The sequence below is a fragment of the Salvia hispanica genome, chromosome 2 (assembly GCF_023119035.1).
Source record: "Salvia hispanica cultivar TCC Black 2014 chromosome 2, UniMelb_Shisp_WGS_1.0, whole genome shotgun sequence".
NCBI classification, from domain to species: Eukaryota; Viridiplantae; Streptophyta; class Magnoliopsida; order Lamiales; family Lamiaceae; genus Salvia; species Salvia hispanica.
Genome location: NC_062966.1, coordinates 20,566,364 through 20,591,093, shown reverse-complemented (window position 1 = coordinate 20,591,093; position 24,730 = coordinate 20,566,364). Strand labels below are relative to the sequence as shown.

At 38.1% G+C, this 24,730-nt stretch overlaps 4 protein-coding genes and 1 long non-coding RNA gene across 12 annotated transcripts; 1 reads left to right on the top strand and 4 right to left on the bottom strand.

Annotated features, from left to right (window-relative positions):
• Nucleotides 1-166: 166 nt before the first annotated feature.
• On the bottom strand, nucleotides 167-2,844 carry LOC125205755 (putative late blight resistance protein homolog R1B-16). The gene is made up of 2 exons (XM_048104858.1): nucleotides 938-2,844; nucleotides 167-790 (listed from the first exon to the last, which is right to left on the bottom strand). Exons 1-2 carry the CDS (start codon nucleotides 2,840-2,842, stop codon nucleotides 260-262), a joined length of 2,436 nt encoding a protein of 811 aa, XP_047960815.1. The 5' UTR covers nucleotides 2,843-2,844; the 3' UTR covers nucleotides 167-259.
• A 329-nt stretch (nucleotides 2,845-3,173) lies between these two features.
• Nucleotides 3,174-5,553, bottom strand: LOC125206444 (putative late blight resistance protein homolog R1A-3). The gene is made up of 3 exons (XM_048105698.1): nucleotides 4,392-5,553; nucleotides 3,533-4,263; nucleotides 3,174-3,284 (listed from the first exon to the last, which is right to left on the bottom strand). The coding sequence occupies exons 1-3, from the start codon at nucleotides 5,551-5,553 to the stop codon at nucleotides 3,174-3,176; spliced, it is 2,004 nt and encodes a 667-aa protein (XP_047961655.1).
• Nucleotides 5,554-7,942: 2,389 nt separating this feature from the next.
• LOC125205794 lies at nucleotides 7,943-15,452 on the top strand. Of its 7 annotated transcripts, none has more exons than XR_007173857.1 (5): nucleotides 7,943-8,088; nucleotides 8,223-8,652; nucleotides 9,508-9,879; nucleotides 9,961-14,271; nucleotides 15,366-15,452. XR_007173857.1 is itself a non-coding variant. In XM_048104922.1 (5 exons), exons 2-5 carry the CDS (start codon nucleotides 8,470-8,472, stop codon nucleotides 14,129-14,131), a joined length of 4,653 nt encoding a protein of 1,550 aa, XP_047960879.1. In that variant the 5' UTR covers nucleotides 7,943-8,088; nucleotides 8,223-8,469; the 3' UTR covers nucleotides 14,132-14,411. The 7 variants fall into 7 exon arrangements, 3 of the variants coding, with proteins under 3 accessions (XP_047960879.1, XP_047960877.1, XP_047960878.1); XR_007173855.1 differs by having other exon boundaries at nucleotides 15,162-15,452; XR_007173854.1 differs by having other exon boundaries at nucleotides 15,095-15,452.
• Nucleotides 15,453-15,650: 198 nt separating this feature from the next.
• LOC125205795 (rac-like GTP-binding protein ARAC10) lies at nucleotides 15,651-18,664 on the bottom strand. 2 transcript variants are annotated; one of them, XM_048104924.1, is made up of 7 exons: nucleotides 18,312-18,664; nucleotides 17,896-17,951; nucleotides 17,665-17,774; nucleotides 17,512-17,575; nucleotides 16,823-16,953; nucleotides 16,419-16,513; nucleotides 15,651-15,920 (listed from the first exon to the last, which is right to left on the bottom strand). In XM_048104924.1, the coding sequence occupies exons 1-7, from the start codon at nucleotides 18,368-18,370 to the stop codon at nucleotides 15,893-15,895; spliced, it is 543 nt and encodes a 180-aa protein (XP_047960881.1). In that variant the 5' UTR covers nucleotides 18,371-18,664; the 3' UTR covers nucleotides 15,651-15,892. The 2 variants fall into 2 exon arrangements, with proteins under 2 accessions (XP_047960881.1, XP_047960880.1); XM_048104923.1 differs by having other exon boundaries at nucleotides 17,896-17,983; nucleotides 18,312-18,646.
• A 3,207-nt stretch (nucleotides 18,665-21,871) lies between these two features.
• LOC125208418 lies at nucleotides 21,872-23,782 on the bottom strand. The gene is made up of 3 exons (XR_007174112.1): nucleotides 23,622-23,782; nucleotides 23,480-23,542; nucleotides 21,872-22,623 (listed from the first exon to the last, which is right to left on the bottom strand). It is a non-coding gene; the product is annotated as an uncharacterized LOC125208418 (long non-coding RNA).
• Between the last annotated feature and the right edge of the window lie 948 nt (nucleotides 23,783-24,730).

Sequence of the window (24,730 nt, the reverse complement as noted above, 5' to 3'; positions counted from 1 at the left end):
GTGATAGGATTTATCAATTTTTTACATTTGAATTTGTTAGTTCAATGCAATCCTTTTAGGTGCAATACACAATACTAAGTATAACTCTGCTAGTATCTTTAAAAGAGTTATTCAATGAATTGGAACAATATTGATAATAGCAATATAGTAGTTGCCATTTTCGATATCCAGTGAAGATATATGTTTCAAATACTAGAAAAGGCAATCAAGCACAATGAAAAATATCCCACATTACAATCTCACAAAAGTACAATTTTCGTCAGAATGTCTCTAACTGAACATGAGTGATTGTAAGCGCCCCAGCTTCCACCATTTCCTTGAAACTCTCCACATCTGATTGGGGCATTCTAAGTTCAACTCGAAGAGCATCGTTCCCATGATTCTCGACCTCGTCTTCCTTAATTCTCACTGCTGAAACTGCAGCAGACTTGCTGCAGTGATTCAGATGAATGAGTTTAAGCGTTGGTATTTCACCGATGCCTAGCGGGATCTCTTCCAAGCACCACAACTGTGAAAGGATAAGCTTCTCCAAAACAGGGAAATGGGACTTGTCTGCATCCCAGTACTGTAGATCACGACAATGGATTTTTAAAAACTTGAGGCACGGAAACTGGCCTTCAATAGGACTCCACTTTCTTCCCCATGTGATAAACTTGACTCTTAGATGGAGAACTTGGAGTTGGGGCAACGAACCAATCATAGACAGATCTTCCCACCCAATTTTACTTGTAATCAAGGATAACTTGTTTAGCAAAATGGGGAATCTCACCATCTTATTCAACTCTTTATCCTGAATAGGCCAATACAAACGGAGGGATTCAAGTTTATACAAACAGTCAAGATTAAGCAATAACTCATTCAAACTATCCTCATATCCCTCCCACAGACTACTATAATTAATATACAGTTTCTTGATGTTGGGGATTATCTTACACACTTGCTCAGACAGCCTCAAATTCACTGCTGTTGTAAGACTTTGTAAATCATCCATCACGAGCAAACCATCACTCGGAGGAGGGAGATAAATCCTATGGCACTTGACATGCCTAAGTTGTTGCATCTTCCAAATTTCAGTCGGTGCAGTAACCAATGTATCTGAAATGATTAATGTTTGCAGATTCCATATAAGGGATATTGAACTAGGAAGCACCGGCATGGAATAATACGTGTAGTGGCAGGCAAGATAGCGCAAGTTAACGTTCCCATATAATTCCGCAACTGATTCAAGACTACCTCTATCCCAAACTCTCAGCAATTTATGTTTAACCGGCTGCTCTAGGCTGCCCCCTGCCAACATAGAGCGCACAACTGAGTGTTCTCCATGTAGTAGTATTGGGCGCCTTGAATAACACATGAGGCGACGCTCTGTGCCTTGTATTAGACCATCTATCTCATGGAAAAACTCTTCTTGCTTAGCTACTTTCGAGCATAGGTCTCTTAGCATATCATGGATGCCACAAGATCCTACTTTTCCATTATGACGATGCTTCCTAACTGAAATCAGATTTCTGTCAATCAATTCCTCTAAGTACCCCTCGGCGACCACTTCTAAAGTCTGTGAATTGTTTGGTCTTACAAATCCCTCAGCAATCCAGAGTCTGATAATTTTAGAGACGCGAATCTCAGAATACTCCCTAAAAACTCCCATGTAAAGAAAACATGGCTTTAGATGAGGGGGCAAGTGATTATAGCTCAAAGATAATGCATCCAAGCTTTCTTCTTTCTCTTTTGCATTCGGATTTGATTCCATATTCCTAGCAACATTCTCCCAGAACTGTAGGGACCTAGGTGACTTGGAAAGGAAACCTCCAACGACAACAGTGGACAAGGGTAGTCCCCTGCACAATCTAGCAATCTTCTTCCCTACTTCCTCTAGTTCAGGATAAGGGCAATTTTCTTGCTGGAAAGCCTTTCTACAAAACAATTTCCAAGTTTTACGCTCATCTAGAGGTTTCATCGTGACGCAAGAACTAGAACAACAGTCTCTAGCCACATTAAATAACCTAGTAGTGATAACAATACGGCTTCCAGATTCATCATTGGGAAAGAAACGCCTAACTTCATCCCAAGCTTGGATACTCCATATGTCATCTAATACAAGCAAATATCTTCTACCCCACAAAGTCTTATGCAACTCTTCTCCTGAATCACCTACATTTCCACTAGAGGAATTTCCCCCCCTACCAGAAAGTAGCTGTGAAAGAATTTCTTGTGCAGTGTGTTGCTGAGATGCAGTTGCCCAAGCAAGAAAATCAAAGTGTTTGTTGATGTGTGAATTCTGATAAAGATTTTGGGCAAGTGTAGTCTTACCAGCACCACCCATCCCAACGATGGAGATGACACGGCCAGCGGATTGCTGATTGATGACATCACCAAAAAGCTGAGACTCCTCATCATCAAACCCTAACATAGCAGAGTCTCCCCTCTCCATAAGAGGTCTTGAATTTGTAGGTTGCTTTTCTCTGATTGGATGTTTCTCCTTTACCTCTGCAGCCCTTTTCAAGATAGAATCCATCTCTTGAATTACCTGTTGCAGATTGAGTGAGCAGGTAAAACTTAATTGATTGGATCCAGCACGAATGTGATCGACGATGTGCGACTCGATCAAATCTTCAGCCGCATGAACTGCGGATGCGATTTGCCTCTCCAGATCTTCTGCTTCTTTGCTAATCACTCCTCCTCCATGATGATAGGCATGAATGAGATGAAGCAATGAATCGGCCGTTTTCAATAGGGACTCGATTTCGATTTGATACTTTTCGAGTGAAGTGGAAATGAGAGGATGAGTCGTAATATGTTCAATGTCGTTCAACAGAGAGGCTAGAGCTGCATACGCTGCCATCTCAAATCCTTCAAATCTTGCAGAGGATCGAGATACTACTGCGGTTACGGTTTGTTTTGTTGTACTAGTACTTGTTGAACGGCAGTAAGGATCTCCTAAGGATCTCCTCGTCTACTTTTCCTGCTCTACTCCACTCCTTGTCCACCCCTCACAATACAATAAAATAATCCTTGGTCACTTATTAAAATTGGTTATAATTATAATATTATTTTATTATATTATATCCTTACCGGTTGAACGGGAGAATACGTGTAAAAAAAATCTTTGATTAAATTTGAGGCACAGAAATTGGCCTTCAACAGGACTCCACTTTCTTCCCCCTGTAATAGAGTTACTTCCTAGATGGAGAACTTGGAGTTGGGGCAATGAACCAATCATCCACACATCTTCCCACCCAAGGTGACAGCCTTTCAAGCTCAACTTGTTTGATGAAATGGGGAATCTGAGTATCTTATCCAACTGTGGCCTTAAACAGCTTCGAAACGACAACTTGTTTAGCGAGATGGGAAATCTCACTACCTTATAAAACTCTCGATTTCGAGTTGGCCATCTTCCTACTTGGATACTCAAATTAAGGGACTCAAGTTTGCGCAAACGATCAAGATTGCACAGACACTCTATCAAACTATCATCATATCCCTTCAATCGTGTAGTGTACAATAGATGCAATTTCTTGATGTTTGGGATTACCTTGCACACTTTCTCAGACACCTTCATATTCACTGCTTTTGTAAGAGCCTGCAAGCTATCCATCCTTACCAAACCATTACTTTGACGAGGAGGGTTAGGAACATACATCAGAAAACACTTGACATGCCTAAGTTGTCGCATATTCCAAATTTCAGTCAGTGCAACAATTACACGGTTTGACTTATGAAATATTAAAGTTTGCAGATTCCAAATATGAGATATTGAACTAGGAAGCTTCCACACTGACTGATAATGAAACAGGGGACTGTAAGCAAGGTAGCGCAAATTAGCATTCTCATATAGGTGTTCTGAAACAGAACCTTCAGCATTCAATACTCTCAACAACTTATGGTGATTCAAGCCGATGAATGCCCTTGACAACATGGAGCATCCTTGCGATGGTCCATTATGTTGTATATTAACCCAACCAGAACATATGTAGCGATGCAAGGAAACGCGAAACTCATTTTCTTGTATTTCTGTTTCACTTACATGGAAAAAACCTTGTTGCTCACCTAGTTTCAAACATAAGTCTCTCACAAGATCATGAATGCCACAAGAACCTATCGTTCCATTATGACGATGCTTTCTAACTGAAACAAGGTTTCTGTCAATCAGTTCCTTCAAATAACTCTCTGCAACCTTGTCTAAAACCTGGGCGTCCTTTGGTCTAAGAAACCCCTCAGCAATCCAGAGCTCAATAATTTTGGAGACACGAATTTGAATCCTCCCTAAAAACTCCCATGTAAAGAAAACATGGCTTTAAATGAGGAGGCAGGTGATTATAGCTTAAAGATAATATATCTAAGCTTTCTTCTTTCTCTTTAGCATTAGGATTTGATTTGATATTTCTAGCAACACTCCCCCAGAACTGTAGAGACTTTAGACTTAGGTGAGTTGAGAAGAAGGCCCCCTACAACAACAGTGGCCAAGGGCAGTCCTCTGCACAATCTAGCAATCTCCTTTCCAACTTCCTCAAGTTCAGGATAAGGGCAACTTTCTTGTTTGAATGCCTCTTTACAAAATAGTTTCCAACTTGTTTGCTCATCTAGAGGTTTCATCATTAAGCAAGACCGGGAATGACAGCTTCTAGCTACGTTCGACAACCTAGTAGTTAGAACAACACGACTTCCATTTCCATTATCAGGAAAGAAATGCTTCAATTCATCCCAAACTTGGACACTCCATACGTCGTCTAATACAATCAAATATCTCCTACCTGACAGAGTCTTATGAATCATCTCCCCCAAATCATCTACAGATGCTGCACTGGAGGATTTTCCTAGGCTAGAAAGAAGTTGTGAGAGCATTTCTTCAAGATTGTATTGTTGTGATACCGTAATCCAAGCATGCATATCAAAGTATTGCTTGATGAGTAAACTTTGATAAAGATTTTGAGCAAGAGTAGTCTTACCCAAACCTCCCGTCCCAACAATTGAGATGATGTTGCGGCTGGACTGTTGATTGGTGAGGTCATCCATGAGCTGAATCAGATCGTCTTCCAATCCCACCATTGTCCCTCTCAATTGCTCCTCTCCCAATCCAATCATAGCAGGTGTTGAATTTGAACGTGAGGGATGCTCCTCTCTCAATCCTTCTTTCCCTTTCAACTCATAAGCATTTCTCAACACAGCATCCATGTCTTCAATTATCTGTTGCAGATCGAGCAAGTAGGTCGAAGTTGATTGGCTGGATCCAATTCCACCACGAATTTGTTTCAGTATATTGAGCGAGAAACAGTAACTTGTTTTCCTTTCATCACCGTGAATTTGATCGACGATGTGAGATTCAATCACATCATCAGCCGCATGAGCAGCAGATGCGATTTGCCTCTCCAGATCCTGTGCTTCTCCAGTAATCACTCCTCCGTGGCTATAACCCTGGATGAAATCGAGCAATAAAGCAGCCTTTTCCTCAATGGATTGGATCTGATTTAGGTCCAGAGAAGTGGAAAAGCGAGGGTGATTCATAATGTGATCGATGTTATTCAAGAGAGAGGCTACAGCCGCATAAGCTGCCATCGATTTTAAATCCAGAATTCCCTTTTGAAATGGACAGAAGAGTGAAGACCAACTTTCATTCTGTGTTTACTAGCGTTGCATTTTTTCAACTTCTTTTTGTTTTCTTGTTTTTTTTCCCCACCAATGACAGCTACGTGAAAGCATTCAATGGATCTTAGTTGAAAGGATGTGATATCTTTGCAACGTCGAAAACATTATACTAGCTCATCTGAAAATGCAAGTTTTTGAGTGAAAATATGCATAGTTTGCATGTACATAAGTTTTTTGGCTATATATTCATAACTATTTTACTCTTCGGTTATTGATTCCACAAAATGTTATTCAGTTTGGCTTTCAAAGCTTATTTTTTCTTACACAAACACGTCTTTTAAATTTCACTTGCGCAGCTCAGTTGATTAGACGCTTTTTCTCCAATTAATAGGTTCGGTATTCGAGTCATCACAAAGGTAGATGGAAAATCATTGTCGATCCTCTAATAAAAGAAAATTTTCAGTTGCGCAGCAACCGATGTTCCATCTGAGATGTGAGATCAAGATTTTGTTAGTTTTCTCTTGTTTAAGCCCATTTTATTGGGTCAGCCTTTGTTTCAAGTCAGTGGACTTTGAAAGATAATTATAGACAAGGTGGAGAGAAAGAGTGAAATAATAATACTCCTATGACATATTGAACCAGTACTTAATATTATTAATACAAAACTTATTCACTATAATCATATTAATTAGTTGTTTCATTACCTAATTAATAATATTGTCATTTTGATATCTAATTAGAACCATAATATTTATGATTAGGATTCATAGATAAACCTTGCATGTTTTAAATTGTTCGATACGCTAGTGCAAGATTATTAGGTGATACAAATTGATACACAATCAAATTACAACACCACTTGACATAAACAATATTGATCCCGACACGATAAGTAGAACTTTTTGATAAATCTCTATCACCTAACTTGTCTTTATTTGATCAAAGAGTTTTGATTCTTATGAATAGTATCTATCGCAAGACACAAAGGGCAAAACCATATTTTAAGGAAAAAAAACACCCACAGTATATTTTTGTCCTCAGAATTAAATGAGGGGGGCAAACATACATAGTCAAGTGTAATGGGCCAACAGCTTTGTTTTATGCAAAACTTTTCAAATTTAATGAGAAGTGCTGACATAGTAAACTGTAATGGCCAACAACTTTGTTTTATTCAAAACTTTTCCTAAGCACATGATCAACTGCACCAAGACTCCAAGAGACAACCTTAATGTCACGCCCGACGATTTTTTTTATCTAATTCTTTTTTTATATTGTTAGATAAGGATGGTGTAATTAATTGCTAATTTTTTTAAGTGGCTAACTTTATTAACTCATGTAATGTATTAAAAATATTAATATATAATTTTATTAATATTTTAATATACTGTGTTGATATTTTTAATACATTGCGTTGATGAGTTAACTGAGTTAGCAACTTAAAAAGTTAACAATATAACGCACCCCTTATTACATAACTATGAACCATTTACCATCTCAGCATCTCAAATTTAATTCAAAAATACCTTGATAACAAATTATCAACACTTTTACAGTTTATTCAAAATTAGAAAAACAAAGATAAAGTAATTTAACAAAAGAAGAACAAATATAAAGAGAAGAAGAGCAAAACAAGATAAAGAGAGTCAGCACTCATATTATACTAATTGGTTGCTTGACATGACAATATGATTATTTGTTGCACCATGCACCGTAGATCGTCGACAACCATAATACTCAATTGAATTTGGCCTTCCAGCTGTCGTTGACCCACGATGCGACTCTTTAAAATTGAGGTTCACTTTCATTCTTCGTCAGCCATCTATTATTAGCGAAGATCACTGCACTACCTCTGCCTTCTGACGCAACAACTTCATCACTTTATTCAGCCAGCATGAATACATATTTTACCAAACATATTACTAACCTTTGCATTCTTTAGAGATTAGATATAGATTCAATCCATTGAAGGATAAATATTTCAATTAATTGTATATCATGTAAAATACAAAGAAATAAATACTATTCCACGATTTACTATAAATTATGTAAAATAAAAATAACACTACTAAATAGAGTTAAGTGATTAAGAACGAAGGTATGAAATAATGAAATCCATAAATAATGTAAAATTAAAATGAGTTTATTGCGTATGGTGTATGTCAGCACAGTGATGATGACACCAACTCCAAGCTAAGAACTTTCGATTTAGAAAAGGAAAAAAATGTATTATAACAAAAAAAAGGAAAAAAAGGTGAAAGTCAAATGTGATGAGTCAACTAAAGTGCAGTCACATTGAGACATTGAGTGATATCTAACAACCTTGAGGGGCGACATTATTATTACATCCCTCTGCCCGATCTGCCCGCCTCCAATCAAACTCAACACGACGCCGTTCCCAATTAATTTTTCTCTCTCTCTAATTTCTCCCTTCTCTACTGTATCCCGCTGCTCTCTCTCTAGAATCTCCGCTGCTCTCTCTCCATCTCTGTCGAAAAAGTACCCCAGGTTTATTCTCTCTCTCGCCGCTCTCTACGCCGCACGTGTGTGCGAATTTTTTAATCTTCCGGTGTGTATTCTCGTTTACTGTGGTTTTAATCACTGATTGTTTGATTGATGTGGTTTTGTTTTCCGATCTGAAGGTTTTACACTCGAATTGGATTTGTTCCAGCTTTTGAAAGGTTGGTGAATAAGGGTTTCTCTATAATTGGAGGGATCTGTTTCACGGTGGCTGAATTGGCGATTTGGGTTTCTGGATATTGTGAAGATTGGGGATTTTGATGGAGGGTGTTAATCTGGTGAGCAATTGTAATCCGAGGGTTTGATGCTTGAAATTGGGGAAACGGGTGGTGTAAGAATTGGGGAAAATGCAAGATACAGTGTCTTATTATGCATGGTAGGATTCAGCGCGACGACGAGAGGTCTAGAAGTTTAAAGAGGAGTCGTAGTAAGCATATGCGGTCAGTCCCTCCGTTGTCGACTGCCGATAAAGCTGTAGCTTCCGCCGCAGATAACCATTCTCCTGTTGGCTCTTCTATCACAACCTCCACCACTGGTAGTTCGTTCTTCAAGGTATTGATTTGGTGGTTTTTTGAAATTTTTGTTTTTTATTGCATCTGTTTGCTGCAACTAGGTGGGGTGTATTGTGTTTCTCCTATTCTGAAATTCGCTCAAGTATTGTGGATTAACTTCCTATTTATGGTGCACTACTGTGTTTGGTTGATGCTCTTTCCATTTTATTATTTGACCTGTTGTGGACTGACTCCCTAATTATGGCTGATGTTTATTTGGGCTGTAGAGTTTGCTCGTTATTTTTCCCCTCAAAAAGGTTTATGCTAGGTGTATAACATTTTAAAGACTTTGGAGCAACTTGTATATTTTTTTTTCAGTCCATTAGATCACCTATTGATATTTTTAGAATTCTATTAATCTGATCATATCGTGCAATGTAATACCCTTTTTCCTTGAATAGTATTGCAAAAAAATTCATAGTGCTCTGTTTTATAATAGTATGGCACCCATTGGTATCTTGTAAGGATGAGGATATATTGGCAAGAATTTGTGAGATGACATTAGGATTTATAATTTGCAACTGCTGAAAAGTAGCATGCCTTAATCTTAATGAACAAAATGAAAGAGTTTTATTATTCAGGTTAAAAATAAGCAGTCTTACTTCCCTACACCATGTCCAGCTGCCTTGTCCAACAATAATTTTCTCTTTCTTTGTACTATTATGTCATTTTTGTTTTAAAAAACGACAATAGGAATTTGCCCACCCTTTCCCAGCAGAGTCAGAACTTTTATGCATTCCCGTTAAAGCAATTTTCTGTTATTTGGGATGCATTCCCATTAAAGCAACTTTCACACTAGGATGCCTGATCTTGATTTCAACTGTACTGTTAATTTTGGTCTAATTTATTTTTGCAGGACGGCCGTAAGATTAGCATTGGAGATTGTGCTCTTTTCAACCCACTTAACAATTCTCCACCCTTCATTGGTTTGATACGTTGGTTGGCATTGGGCAAAGAGAATAACCTGCAGCTAGGTGTAAACAGGCTTTATCGATCATCTGAGCTGAAGCTTGGAAAAGGGCCTTTACCAGACAGTGTTCCAAACGAGATCTTCTATTCCTTTCACAAGGAAACAATTCCTGCTGCATCACTTCTCCATCCTTGTAAAGTTGCTTTTCTTCCTAGAGGTGCAGAACTTCCTACTGGGACATCCTGCTTTGTTTGTCGACGTGCCTATGACATTGGGAAGAAGTTTTTATGGTGGCTAACAGATCAAGACTACATTAATGTTAGTTATAATTTGAGTAGCTCTTCTCTGTTTCTTTTTCTTATTTTCATTTTAAATACCAATGGATGTTTGGTATTGCAGGAGCAACAAGAAGAAGTAGATAAGCTTTTATACCAAACTAGAAAAGAGATGCATGTGACAATACACCCTAGTGGCCGTTCTCCAAAGCAGGCCACAACTCCAACCTCAACCTCACAACTGAAACCATCTTCTGATAGTGGTCAAAATAGTGGGACTTCTATACCGTCTCAAAACAAGGGAAAGAAGAGGGGAAGAGTTGATCATGGTGCAGATCCTGTAAAACGAGAACGGTCCTCTAGGACTGATGAAGGTGATTCTGGTCAGTGTAGAAAAGAAAGTAATTTAAGATATGAGATTGCGCGAATAACAGAAAATGGTGGGGTTGCGGATGTAAAGGGGGTTGAGAAGCTCGTTCAGTTGATACAATCAGATCAAACCAAGAGAAAAATTGACTTGGTTAACCGTGTCATGTTCGCAAGAGCAATGGCTTCCACCGATAAGGCTGATTGTCTCAATCGGTTTGTGGAGTTAAGAGGTGTGCCTATAATGGATGAGTGGTTGCAGGATATTCATAAAGGGAAGATTCCTAATGGTGATAAATCTGCAGAGGATTTTCTTTTGATTTTACTTCGTGCACTGGATAAACTCCCAATTAGTCTTCATGCCCTCCAAATGTGCAACATAGGCAAATCCGTGAATCATTTAAGATCACATAAAAATACAGATATTCAGAGGAAGGCCCGAACTCTAGTCGACACATGGAAGAAGCGCGTTGAAGCTGAAATGATGAGCATCGATACGAAGTCTGCATGGTCTTCCAAATCACGACTCCCAGACGCTTCTCATGGTGGATGCATTACTCCTAGTGGGTCTGATGTTGCCATGAAAAGCTCTATTACGCAGAACTCTGCTATAAAACCTACTCCTGTAAAATCTTCACATGGGGAAACTACCGCAAAGTATGTCTCGTCCCCTGGGCCTGTGAAGCAAGCTTCATCTCTTGCATCTGGAAAGGAGAGCCAGTCCAGACATTCTGTTGGGGGTACTACCGATGCCCATCAAAATAGAGAGGACAGAAGTAGTAGCTCAAACCAGTCTCATAATTGTGGTCAATCTTCCTCATCCAAGGAAAATTTAAAGAGTTCTGCTTCTGGTTCGGGGACGGTTAATAAAGCATCATCTAGCACACGTAATCGAAAGCTTAGCAGTTCTTCAGGAAGATCAACATCTGGAAGTCTGAAAGAAACAAACTCTAAGAAGAATTCTTCTGCACACAAAAGCACAGCTAAACAGAAGTTTCACTCTGCATTAACTAGTGAAAGGGTTGTTGAGAGGCCTACCAATGAAGGAAGTAGCCATAAGCTAATTGTTAAGATACCGAACAGGATAAGAAGCCCTGCACAAGGTGCCCCAGGGGGATCTCTTGAAGTTCCTACAGTTATGAGCAGTCGAGCTTCCTCTCCTGTGCTTAAGCACGAGCAGCATGATGATCCTTTAAAGGGCGAGAATGGTTTATATGAATGTAATGCTGTTGCGGACATGAAGACTTGTCAGACCAGTGATCTAAAAGACGCGTTGACTGGATCAGAAGGTGCTGGGTCGCCAGCAGTTCCTCCTGATGAAGAGCAAAGCATGACAACTGAAGACTCCAAGAGAACAATTGAAGGCCCTACTGCAACTTTACCGAAGTTGGTGAAGTCGCATTCTTCTTTCAGTCCCATGAATGCTTTAATTGAAAGCTGTGCTAAATATTCTGAAGCAACTTCTTCTTTGTCGCGTGAAGATGACGTTGGAATGAACTTACTTGCTAGTGTGGCTGCAGGTGAGTTATCTAGATCTGATGTGGGTTCTCCTGCTAATTCTACTGAAAGAAGTAGACCTATTGCGGATGAAGTTTGCAATGGCGGTGAAGCAAAATCTAAGTTTTCCGTTGAAGATTCTGTTGCTTGTGAGGGCAAACAACATGCTGGTGTAGAAGGTTGCTCCTGGTCAAATGATAGATCACATTTGTCCATAAATGCATCACCTGAATTTTCTGGTGACAGAAAGTGTTCGCCGTCATGTTCTTCCAGAGATGTATCAGCTGGAGAAGGCACAAGGGACTTTGTTTCCTCAAGTACAGATTTGAGAAGTAATGCTGATGTTAAGTTGGAGGCTGAGGAGAAGCCTAACATAAAGATAGTTGCCGTTCCCATCTTCTTGGAGAAGGTGAGAGATAGTGAATCTGGTCAAGGTAATCATGAGGAAAAGGCCACTACCTGCAAGGGGATCTCTGACATTCCAAAATGCAGTAGTGGTGGAACCGATGTCATGGTTACCGAGGAGAAATGCGGTGCTGGTTATTTTAGTACTGGTGAGTGTGAGCCAATGGCTGGAGATGAGGAATCAGATCCTTTGCTTGAAGGTGACTGCATCAAGTTAAAGAATGAAAGATTGAGCAGGTGCAATTTTCAGCAGAAAGTAACAGCGCCAGTTGTTAAGCCTGAACATAGAGAGAGTAATGAAAAGCTGTACCAAACTGGATGGTGCCATAAACCAGTTTCAAAACTTGGTGAGGCTGTAAAAGTAAGAGAACCAGATGACATGGATGCTAAGAGTTGCATGAGCAAATCTGAACAGCTGGATGTTGATATGAGTGCAGTTAAGGAGAGCCATAGTGCTGCTGTCTGTTCAATATCACATGATTTGAACAATAATGTTGAAGAGACCAATGTACGAAACCAGGCAACTCTGGAGCAAATTTCCCCTCCTCAGAGAAGGTGTCCTATTTCTGTGGACTTTGAAGGCCAGAAAGAAGTTGAGTTAATTCGGTTTGCATCTGCTAGCAAACAACAAGATGAGGCAGACAAGTTTGCTTCCACTTGTGATGGGGCTGCTTCTTGTATTGCTGAAGGAACAGCAGTTCCAGGTGCAAAAATGAAGTTTGACTTGAACGAATTTAGTAGTGAGGATGTGAAATGTGGGGATTCTCTCAATAAATCATCACCTACTTCGTCCACTGTGAACTCATTGGCAATCCCAACGAGCTCTATAATTGATGGAAACTCTGCATCTGTTACCATAGCAGCTGCCGCAAAAGGTCCATTCATTCCCCCAGAGAACTTGTTGAGAAGTAAAGTGGAACTTGGCTGGAAGGGATCTGCTGCTACAAGTGCATTTCGGCCCGCTGAACCCAAAAGAAGTCTTGAAATGCCGTTAGATCTAACTAATTTGTCTTGCTCTGATTCTTCCACCAGTAAGCATGGCCGTATTGCACTGGATTTTGATCTAAATGTAGCAGATGAAAGAGTTCTTGAGGAAATGGCTTCTGGTGGTTCTGCTTTGGCAGTTGCCTCGACAATTGAGCCAGCAAGCAATTTTGCTAATGATGCATCAGATTCTTTGCCTGTCCGTGGTTCTTGTGTTCTGGATTTTGATTTGAACAGAGTTGATGAAACAAATGATATTGGGATCTGCTCCACCAGCAGCAAATGTGATGGACAGCCTTCTATTATGCTTGAGAAACCATTAGGTGGTTTTCATGTTCAGAGGGATTTTGATCTCAACAATGGACCTGTGGCTGATAATGCTGGTGTGAACCAGTTTATGGGTAATCAACTAGTCAATGGTAATTTCACATCGCAGCTGCCTTCTGCGGGTGTTAGAATGAACGGTCCAGTGCTGAGCAGTTTTTCATCCTGGTTTCCTTCTGGTGGTACTTACTCTACAGTAACAGTCCCATCAATATTACCTGAACGAATGGAGCAGCCCTTTCCAATGTTTCCACCTGGTGCACCCCAGGCAATATATGGCTCTGCAGGTGTCAGCCCATTCAATCCTGATATGTACCGCGGATCAGTGTTGTCTTCGTCGCCTACAGTGCCTTATGGGACAAGTTCTTTCCAATTCCCAGTCTTTCCTTTTGGAACTTCTTATCCTCTCCCTTCAACTCCTTTTACAGTTGGAGCAACATCATATGTGGATTCCTCTTCTGGTGCAAGGTTCTTTGCTCCTCCAGTAAATTCACAATATCTGGGTCCCATTGGTTCTTTTGCATCCCAATTTCAAAGGCCATATATGATCAGCCTTCCTGACATTAGCAATAATGGTGGGCTGGAGAGCAACAGAAAGTGGGGTAGACAGGCTCTTGACCTTAATGCAGGTCCTGGGGTCATAGAAAGTGAAGTCAGGGATGAAATATTGCCTCTATCATCTGGTTAACTTTCTGTTGCCAGTTCGCAGGCTCTACTGAAGGAGCAGGCCCGGATGTTCTACCTCAGGTAATATTTAGAAGAGGAAAGAGCCTAATCGGAGCTGGGACGATACCTTCAGAGATAGGCAGCCCTCTTTGCAGTAGAATGTAACATTGAATATACCAGTTGCCAAAATGCTGTAAGTTTTTCCAGTGCAGTGCGTAATAAATAATAGATGATGTTTGGGAGAAGCTAACTCCAATTTTGGTATGATATTAATGTTCTTTTGAAGCAACACCTTTTTCAGTTTATAATAGATGAGATGGATATTGGTCTTCATGCTTTTGACTTGATTTGCCAACTGACAACAAGTTCTTTATTAATTTTTAGTTTGGATGATAGGTTATCTGGGGAGTATAATTTGTCTTATCTTGAGCACAAACAGATGTTTGTGCTGTTAGAATTCAATTGTCTTGGGGTCCAAATCACTTTATGAACACAACCCCTGAAGCAACGTGACATGATCCTATCTGATTGAATTATTCATTAAGTGCTTCTCATGGAGCATGTGTGGCTTTACTAGAAGTGGAGGGATGTATGGCATCATACCCAATGCTTTATCTACTTGTTTTACTTTTCAATGCTATACCTTAGAAATCTGCATTGTTGCAAATTTGACAACCATGTTTTTATATTTGTCATCTCTTCTGATTCCTTAAAGGGATAGATATTTCATGTGACTGTAATGGTGTGTAGCTTAGACCGTTGTAATTTTTTAACCGGTGAATTATTCCACCTAACACCTCTTGTTATGTACAATACTGATGTAGACCTTATTTATACTGTTATAATTAATGCAGCTGTGTTTTGTAGTCGTGTGAGTCTCTTTTGGTTATTGGCTTGTTCATTTGATTGATATTTGACCCAATTAAACATGATTTGGTGGTTACTTTTAACATAGATTGATGACTTATGAGTAGATTTTGCATGTTCATACCCCCATCCCTTCATCTGCTTGCTAGGTCTATTGCTGCAGAGTTTCATGGCTGTTGTAGTCGTTTGTCCCAATTGTGGATGTTATTGCTGCAGAATGCACTAATTTCGCAGCCTAGTTATGGAAGTTTGATACGGTGACTAGTTTGGTGCGATATCCCCACTATCCACAGGCAGATGGTTTTGGACCGATAGATTGGATTTTGACCCTCCTGAGGAAACGAGCTCTGCTCGTTCTCTGTTCATATTTTTGGCCTATCTATATCTCCTGCATATACACTCATGTTGTTGCTCTAGCAGGGACTGGTTTTGTGGTGATGATGGGAATCTTATTGCCATGAAGACTAATGTATTAATGTCATTTACAATTTCATTTTGGCCTGTGGTGATTCTGTAGCATTTAGCAGTTTTTTCGCTTTTATTCCAATCTACATTCGGGTCCTAAATTACCAAATCACAAGGTATTCTTTGCATTTGTGCTCAAAGCATTTGAATACGTACCCCAGGCTGAAGAAATCAGATGTTTAGTCAACTAGATTCTACTAATATTCAATTTGATTAAGTTTCCCTCAGTAATGCAATCAATTCAGTTCATTTGTGTAATCTATATATATCTGCACCCAGAATCAGTGTAGTAATTACTACTACTAGGTTTTTACATTACTCCAAAAAAAAAACATTAGTTCTCGACTTATCGGATTCAGTCTTCTCAGATGAAAAGAATTGTGCCTGGAGAGACTAGTCTACCACACTAATACTATAAACATCTTTCTCCTCGTTAGCGTGTACACCAGATGGAACAGTGGACTTGAAGCGTTTCTTTCTTGCTAGACCGTTCTTCCGCAGAAGATATTCCTGCAAATTCAGATTCATAACATCAATGAAAAAAGAGCGAGCGAGCAACCAATTGAATTGAAGGAAAAACAAGATAAACAGAGTGTACTTATATTCAGAGCAACATGAAAACACTATATTATCTTGTTAAAAAACTTCTTTCCAGATCATGAGCTTAAATTTTTACCACAAGCAAGTTTAGTAAATCGGATATAGAATATAGTAGCAGAAATTTGAGGGAGTAACCGAATCATGTTTCTAACTGAAGACCATTTTAATTCAGTGTATGAGCAGCATCTACAGGTGAGGATAGCTTTAAGCAGTTCACTCAGGATACAAGAGCTAATAGTATACGAGAATTCATGTTGTTTTCTTTAACTTGACTTATGCATGGACAAGCCATATAAATTTTGTGTTGGCATTATACGATCGTGCAGATTAGGTGAGCAAATGAGAAATCAATGTCAAAGGATGGAAAATAAAATCTACAAACATGATTGGAAGAGTATATGTACTTACACAAGACATCCTTGACGTGCCTTTTTCTTCTCCTTCTGCTTTTGCAGAGGCTTGATGACTACTCTGATAGCAGCATCAAAAACTGCTTTCACATTCTGCACATTGCAAACAAAGCAGAAACCATTTATCCACATCTCAACATTTGGAGATTACAATGAATGGGGAGAGAGGGTGAAATTGGCTGATTATTTGAGAAGACAGTGTTCAATTTGTAACCTTTTAGGTGGTGTTTACTTTGAATGAGAGAATGGATTGATAAAAACAATCCAAGCTAATGCCTGTTTACTTTGATGGGTTGATTAATTTTGAGCTTGTTTGACCATCTTATTCTTCAAATACTCAATCTTATGTTTCACAAACAAGAGTACTTAATCACATAATTAAATCAATTTGATGACTTCTACCTGTTGAGTTTTTGAACTGCATTCAATATAGTAGGCGGCACCAATTTGCTTGCGGAGCTCCTCCCCCTGTGCAGTGGTAACGGGAACTAATCCAGGATGATCAGCTAAGTAATGCTTATCCTCGCGTAGATCTGTTTTCGGTACATAGACACTTTTTACATTCAACATATAGCATAACAGATGAACATGTGAAGCATCGCTTGAAAGAAAGATGAGAAAATGCAAAAGAATGATAAGGTTCATGAATAGATATTTTTCCCAGATGAATATGTTTTCCTTGGCCAGCAGCCCAGCACTACTAAAGACTCTGTGTCCCTCAACCCGTGCCCCAACCGTGTGTCTACAACACACAACAGAGGGACAGAGGCAGCACGTGGAGAGTGTGAGGCAAAAAAACATTGGATAGTGAGAGCAAGAACAGTTATTAGCATAAGAACTCTTATACACATTATCAATTTGAGCAACATTTTCCAGTACCATGTTTGTGCTTATACCACAGGCTAGCTAACTTGAATCAATCAGGTTAGCAAGGCTCTGTAGACAAGAGATTTGTGCTCATTTCCACACATAAGTCAAGTATCTAGGTGTGTCCAGAGAAAATGCTTACAAGCATCCATGAGATATCAAGAATTTCCAACAAGAACAAATTCAACAATTTTCAATGGTGCAATTTCCTCAGCATAACATACCTAGTTTGGTGCCAACAAGGACAATTGGAACCCCGGGAGCAAAATGATTAAGTTCAGGGATCCACTGCCAAAATAATGTCAAGTTAAATGCTAATTCAAGAAGGATATACCAAGAAACATACACAGATCTCAATGCTCTACACTGATCTTCACCTTCTTAAATATGTTCTCGTAGCTTGCGCGGCTGACTAATGAAAATGCCAAGACAAACACATCCCCTCCTCTGTAGCTCAGAGGCCTCAACCTATTGTAGTCTTCTTGGCCTGTTAATAAGATCACACATCACAAAAACTACTTTATTTTCTCAACTTCAAGAAATGGTTCATGATGTTTCATGTGTTAAAGCCATATTCAATCAAAAGTTCAGCTGGGAACATGAATTACCTGCTGTATCCCAGAGGCCTAAGTTGACTGTAGTTCCTTCAACTACCACATTTGCACTGAAATTATCAAACACTGTTGGTATATAGTCCTAATTTCCCCAACAAAAAAGATTAAAAGAAACAAAATTAGTAGAATCGCCCAAGATTTTAAACAGCCAAATATTTAATCAGAAAACTGAGCTTGCTGAAACCTAGATCACAAATTTCAAGAAAGATACCTACAACAAGAAGTGGATGAAATCAAGATATGCCCTTTTGTCTTTGCATAAAAAAACAGATGATAGAAACAGAAAAAGCTGCAAATCCCAGAATCCCAACAAACACTAACATAAATCCATCAACGAATATAAATCTTGCCAACAAGAACACGATTCTTTCACTACAGTTTCGAGACAAAGAGAGAGATAGAGGACTGACAGTGGGAAATTTGTTACTGGTGTAGCAAATAAGCATACAAGTCTTGCCAACAGCACCATCACCCACAGTCACACACTTGATAAATCTTGAAACGCTTGAAGACATTGTAGCATCACCGCACACACCGATTTTTCAAGAAAACTGTTGAAATGGTAGTCAATGACGATAACCAAGAAAGCCAACAGTAAAAAGATTGCACTTTTTCACGGCCCTGGTAGTTGGAATGGTTGGAAAAAGAGGCTATTTTATATGGGCCAGAGAGAGAGAGAGTCAACTAAGCCTAGGTCACATGATACTTATCAATACAATAACCTTTTTTTACAGCAGAGTTTGTTGAAGCTTTAAATCAATTTTAAGCTGTGGCGCTTTAAAGACTGCCCCTTTTTGCCTCTGCCTCATGGGAATTGATTGTTGCAACTTAAGTTGGTTGCATTGAAACTCTGCAAAATGAATTAAATAGACAAGAATTTGTTATATGTGCATTTTATATAAGTAGTTTTCTGGCTGTTTTTTGTTGTCTGAGCATGAGAAAATTGAACATTGTTCAACAGTATATTTAATAGTCTCAAATTTCTGGAACTGCATGGTCAGTGCGTGGGCCCTTCAAAATTATCATAAATAAATTATTTACTATAAATCTTGTGATCTGATAAGGTTAAATTAATTTTCAATTTTGGAATAATCCATTCAAGGTGGTGCTGTATAAGAATCATTAATTACTTTCTCAGCAGTTTATAAGTATTTCTTTTCTTTTATTAATCTAGAGAAGAAAGAGGAAATTGACTATTAGAGAAAGAAAAGGGGCCACAATTGTTTTTCCATGATTTATGAAAATATTGTACATTACACTTTGCAAACTCATGAGTTGCATTTCTTTGGGTTTTCTAGAAGAGGCTTCATGAGTTTTGTGTTGCTTGAATTGTGATTGTGCCAGGACTAAATTCGTGATGATGCTAGGAATAATAATACGTATAAATAATTGTTTTAACAAAATTGTTCCTCTATACAAGGGAAAAAAATGTATTTATGTGCATATTTCTTAATATTACATTTAATGCAAAATTTCTCAACATAGCATGTAATCAGGGAGGTGGGTGGGTGGAAGCCAGGTTGCCATTAATTCTCCTCAAATAGGAACTTGGACTAGTCAAGATTTTGTTGCTTTAGTAGTATTTCTAAACATTAGATTCTAACTGAAATTGTACCCCATATATTTATGTGGGTGTGTTATATATGTAGTTGAAATTAAACTTAAGTATTCAAAACTAAGGGTACCGTTTTAGTTTGTTGGTATAATCAAATAAATCAAGCCTTGATTTATGTAACGAGAGAATGAAAATTTTCAAGAATTACATAAATAAAATAAGGTCTATCATTTTGTGACGAGTCAAATATACACATTTATCATAAATAAATCATCAAATGAATCTATCAATTATTCAATCGATCGATCTTGATTGAAGGAAATGATATTATTTAATATACCTTGTCACACATAGAATGTCCTATACACGAGTCACAAATCACAAAATATTCGAATTTCGAAATGAATTAGGCCCACATCAAATATTACTAAGAAGTTCTTTGTTTGGATTGAGAAACATGCACATGGATTATGAAAGGCACGTCACAATCCCATAATATTATTGAGGTGAGTGAGTAGTTGTTTTGGCTCTTTCTTGCAATGAACGGATCATTGCAAAAATAAATAAATAAATAAAATAAAATTATGTTTCATGATTGTAGGAATGTAAAACCAACAAGGCAACAACTTATAAGTACATGATTAGACAAAACAATTTCAGACTAATATGCCATAGTTTGGTATGCAATGGAGAGGGCATGTTGTGGTATATTAGGTATAGATCATTATGGATTGCACAAAAATCATGTTATTTGGTAGCTACGGATTTGAGCAAGAGTTGTTTATTCTCACCATATCAAGCAAAAATGTAGTGTAAATTAAAATATGTAATGGGAAAACTAAAAAGGTAACGTAATCAAAGCTTAATAGGAATCTAGATATTTAGTGATTGCATTCAAGAATTGTAGAAAAAGGAAGTTATTAATTAACTAAGTAATCATTACAATACAAGTTGTTACTTTAGAAATTTGTATAGAAGATGGAGTCAATAAATATTACTAGTATCTCATTTCCTAGATTTAAACTATACAGATATATAGTACTATCATATCTCACTTCTTCAGGTGAGATATGGCACGCAAATCGAAAAAAAGGGCTCGTGAAATAAATACTAAAATTAAAAGAAAATCTAACATATCGACTTATTTACTTATTTGAAATGAAATAATCAGCAAGATTTATGAATGATTTTTTGTAGAATATCTAAGATCTTGACAATAATTACTAGATCTTGATGAATAATCTTTTTAACACTCGTAATTAGGTTCGATATAATCGAGTTCACAAATATTTTGGTATATTAAAATAGTATGGGGCTGAAGACAGCTCAAAAGCAATAATGTGAAGCTAGGCAAATGATAAAAGGTTTTTTGATTAAAGACCCTTTTGTTGTGGGTAGGCATATGGCTGAAGTAAAGATTAAGCAACTCAATAAAAGATGCCTATTTGGTTGAAATTAACCACGAAAAGAGAAATAAAGCAACGAAAGAGACTAGAGATAAATTAAATTTGCATCACCACAAGGTATATGGTGTATAAGGTTGACTTTAAAAAAGTTACATGGATTAATAAAATTTTGAGCTTTTTCTAAGGATAACAAATAATACAGTAGTAGTTCTTATTTACTTCATAATTAGGGGAATCAAATCACAATCTATTAATTAGAGATGAAACACTTTTACCGACTAGAGATCAAACATATATTTCCCATTTTTGCATTTGATTATAAGTAATGATACGAAACCACAAAATATGAAGGACTATGAAATTAAATTTTTGTTTATTTAATTTATTTTCATCATCGCCCAATATCTACTAATAATCTCAACCTGGAGCTTAAGCATTTATTTTCTATTTGAAACCGAAAATCGAAGAGGGGATGGGAAGAGGCCCAATATATTTTTTCAATACAGGCCCAATATTAATACTGGTTATAAGGCCCAAAATTTTAGCCCACTAATACATAAACATTTTTTAGTGAGTTTAGCCATTTGTTATCGGTTAATGATAGGTACTACTAGTATAAACTTATTTCGGTTTATGAAGAAACTTAATTTGAATGAAATTATATATTGGGATTTATAATCAAGAAGACGATAAAAACATCCATTTAGCAGCTTTGAATCCCCGTTTCATTTATACATTTTTACAGAAACGCCTGGTGATGGCTTACAACCCACCTTTTCCACTACTTAGAAATTCCTTCCCAAATGCTGAAATATAAATGAATTAGTTAGTTTAATCTTGTAAGAAGATATAGTCAATTACTAAAGAATCCACTAATTCTGTCACGACCGCATTTTCTAAGGATAGAAAACACGGTTGATCGCGACTATGGGTGGGTTAAAGAAGCGGGAAAGAAAGGGGGAAACAACAAAACTCTGCCATAGCTCAAAATAAATGGGAATAGCTCGAATAAAATCAGAGTATCTCAACAATAAATGACAACTCAAAGGGATACAATATTGTATATCTATTCAATAAATGAACTCAAAAGGAATACTGTTTAGCGGAAGCATTCGAGAGTAGAATAATGCTATGTATGAAGACACAACATATTCTGAACATTTAAAAGCAAAACACAAATCTTCACTAGTTCTGCTCAACACCCACCGCGCTCGTCACAGCTCAACTTGCACATTTTTAAAAAGAAATGCATGGCTGAGTACTTGATGCACTCAGTGGACTTATGCCGAAAACATTTTATAAAAAGTATTTATCATGCCACCATTGAGTGAACTCGGGGTTTTAACTTTGAAAAATGCCCAAGACACTAAAATATTTTCCATCGTAAAATTAGCGACTGCGCAGTCATTTTCCCATAGATGTCTACCATATCTGATCCATTGATGACAAGGAATGTGGCCACATTCCAAGTCACTAGACCGGCCGACCCAAAAGACGGCTCACGATCCCCATTGGTGTACACTAGCTTGAGTAGGGACTCACTCCCTAGTCAGACCCGAATTCGATTATCCATAGATGGCAAAAGCCACATCAGATAGGTTCCATAGAATAAAACAAAATACGGCATGACAAATATTTACATCATTTTCACATAAAAATATACTTAGGGCATTGCCCTTATATAAAAAGAAAGTCCACCTCGTTTCTCTTAGCTCCTCAATCACTTTCTTCTCCAACCACAAACCACGTGCAAAGTTCACCCTTTGAAATAATATGATTTGCTAAAATGAGACTTTGTAAAATAAATGAATTTACCAATGCATGCATCTGAGTGTGTGCTCAAATTATTCTTCGTTCTCATATAATAAACAGATTCATTAATTAAACACCAAAATTCCAACACTTTTATTAAACAAAGGAAAAGAAAAAGGATTAGAACCTAAACTCCCAGCCAAAACGTATTACTCCCTCAACACTACTACTTTATTTAACATAAAGATATATTACTCCCTCAACACTAAACCTATACTCCCTGCCGTCAACTACTATAAATAAAATAAATACACTCCATCACCAAAACAAGCCTACTCCCAAATGCACCCTACTGTCTCAACATTCTAATCTCTCTCTTCCGTCTCAAATTCTCACGCCCTCCCTCTGCATAATTCAAATTGACAGCAAGAACACCCAGCAACAAACTCTCCCTCAACTCTCGTCTCTATCCCCAAGTTAACACAAAATCCCCAAAGCAGATTCTCTCTCTCACAACATTTGCTGTTTTCCGTTCACCACTGCCGAGTTGGAGCCGCCTCACCTTCGCACCGCCGCCGCGGTGTGCCGTCGTCGCTGCAGAAGCTCCGGCCGCCGCTGCTCTCTCTTTTCTCAAGCGGTTAAGTCCCTCCCCTTAAATTCATTCAGTTTTGGGTTTGATTTAAAGAATCCGGAGTTGATTTGGTTCACAACATACTTTTCAGAATAAAGATTGAAGCTTTACTATTAATGTGTTACTCAAAAAGATTTCGGCCGTGCTCTACTAAATTCATGAGTGTACTATTGAATTTGTGAGAATATGCCATGGAAAAGACACGAAGAAAAATCAGAATTTGGAGAACTATACCTTCCAGAGAAGCAAAACTTGCAGAAGCAGAGGATATTGAAAATCTCAGTCTCTCGGTTCAAGCTGTGATATCACAAGAAAATTTGCCGTGGGATTAATACATGGAGGTTTTTCATACTCATAGGGTTGAGGAAAAGATTACCTTTACAGAAACGAAGAGGAACTGAATCGGGATGGCGTTGAAAACTGGCTGAGATTGTGGGAAGAGATATATAACAATTTCTGTGGAGATTTGGTCTGTTGGAGAGATTTTAGAGAGTGGAGATATGGAAAAACCGTATGGTGATGGGGTTGGGAGAAATATATTTGACCAAGTAGTTGACTGCAATTTGGAATAAGTAATTGATTTTTGGGCTTCTTAAAATTGGTCCCAACTAAAAGAAAAAAAAATGACAATAACAAGATAGATAAAAAAAATGATAGGCCTAAATATTGAGTTTATTTCTCTTTTATTTTGTCAACGAAGAAAATTAATTAATTCATAGTATATCGTTTTTAGTACTTTGTTGTTATCCCAAGTACTCGCGAAAGCAACTTCTAATTTTTCTACGACATAATCCATAGCATTCCTCGAGATTCCAACCACACAATTCAAAACATTCGCCGATCCTTCGTAAAACATACCCATTGATTGTCGAAACAAAATAAGGATGATAAAAAAAAATCATTCCAAAAAGAAAGGAAAATGGCGGGCATTACAAATTCTTACCCAAATTCTTAGATTAATGTTAATCCTATAGATTTACATAAGTAATCCCAATTAGTAGGGCGTTTGGTAAAACTCCATTATTGGTTATTACAATGTGTGGTACGCAGATTAGACTATGCTGAATATTTGTATAAACGATTGTGGAGACATCCTTGTCCCTACTTTACAAAATTAAAAGACATTTAACCCCTCGGCCGTCCTTGCTCCTCTGGTTCTTGGATTCGCGCCATCTCCAGACGAGTTCCTCCATATAAGCACGTGCTCCCTCCCATTATCGCATCACTCACAGCCGACGACACTCATACTCCTGTTGCATTCTTTCCGATGGCTTCTAAGGAGCACCGTAAGCTCAATTACGACGGAAGTCCCAATGGTATCGATGTATCCATTTCATTAATCTTCCTTTCTCGGTCGTAAAATGTCTCTGCATATAAGACTTTATTTTCGCAGGTTGTGGGAGTGGTGGACAAGCTGACAAGGCTAAGTGTGACCAAACTCGGCGGTCTTGGACTCGACGCGAGGAGCAAGAAGTGGGCAGGGAC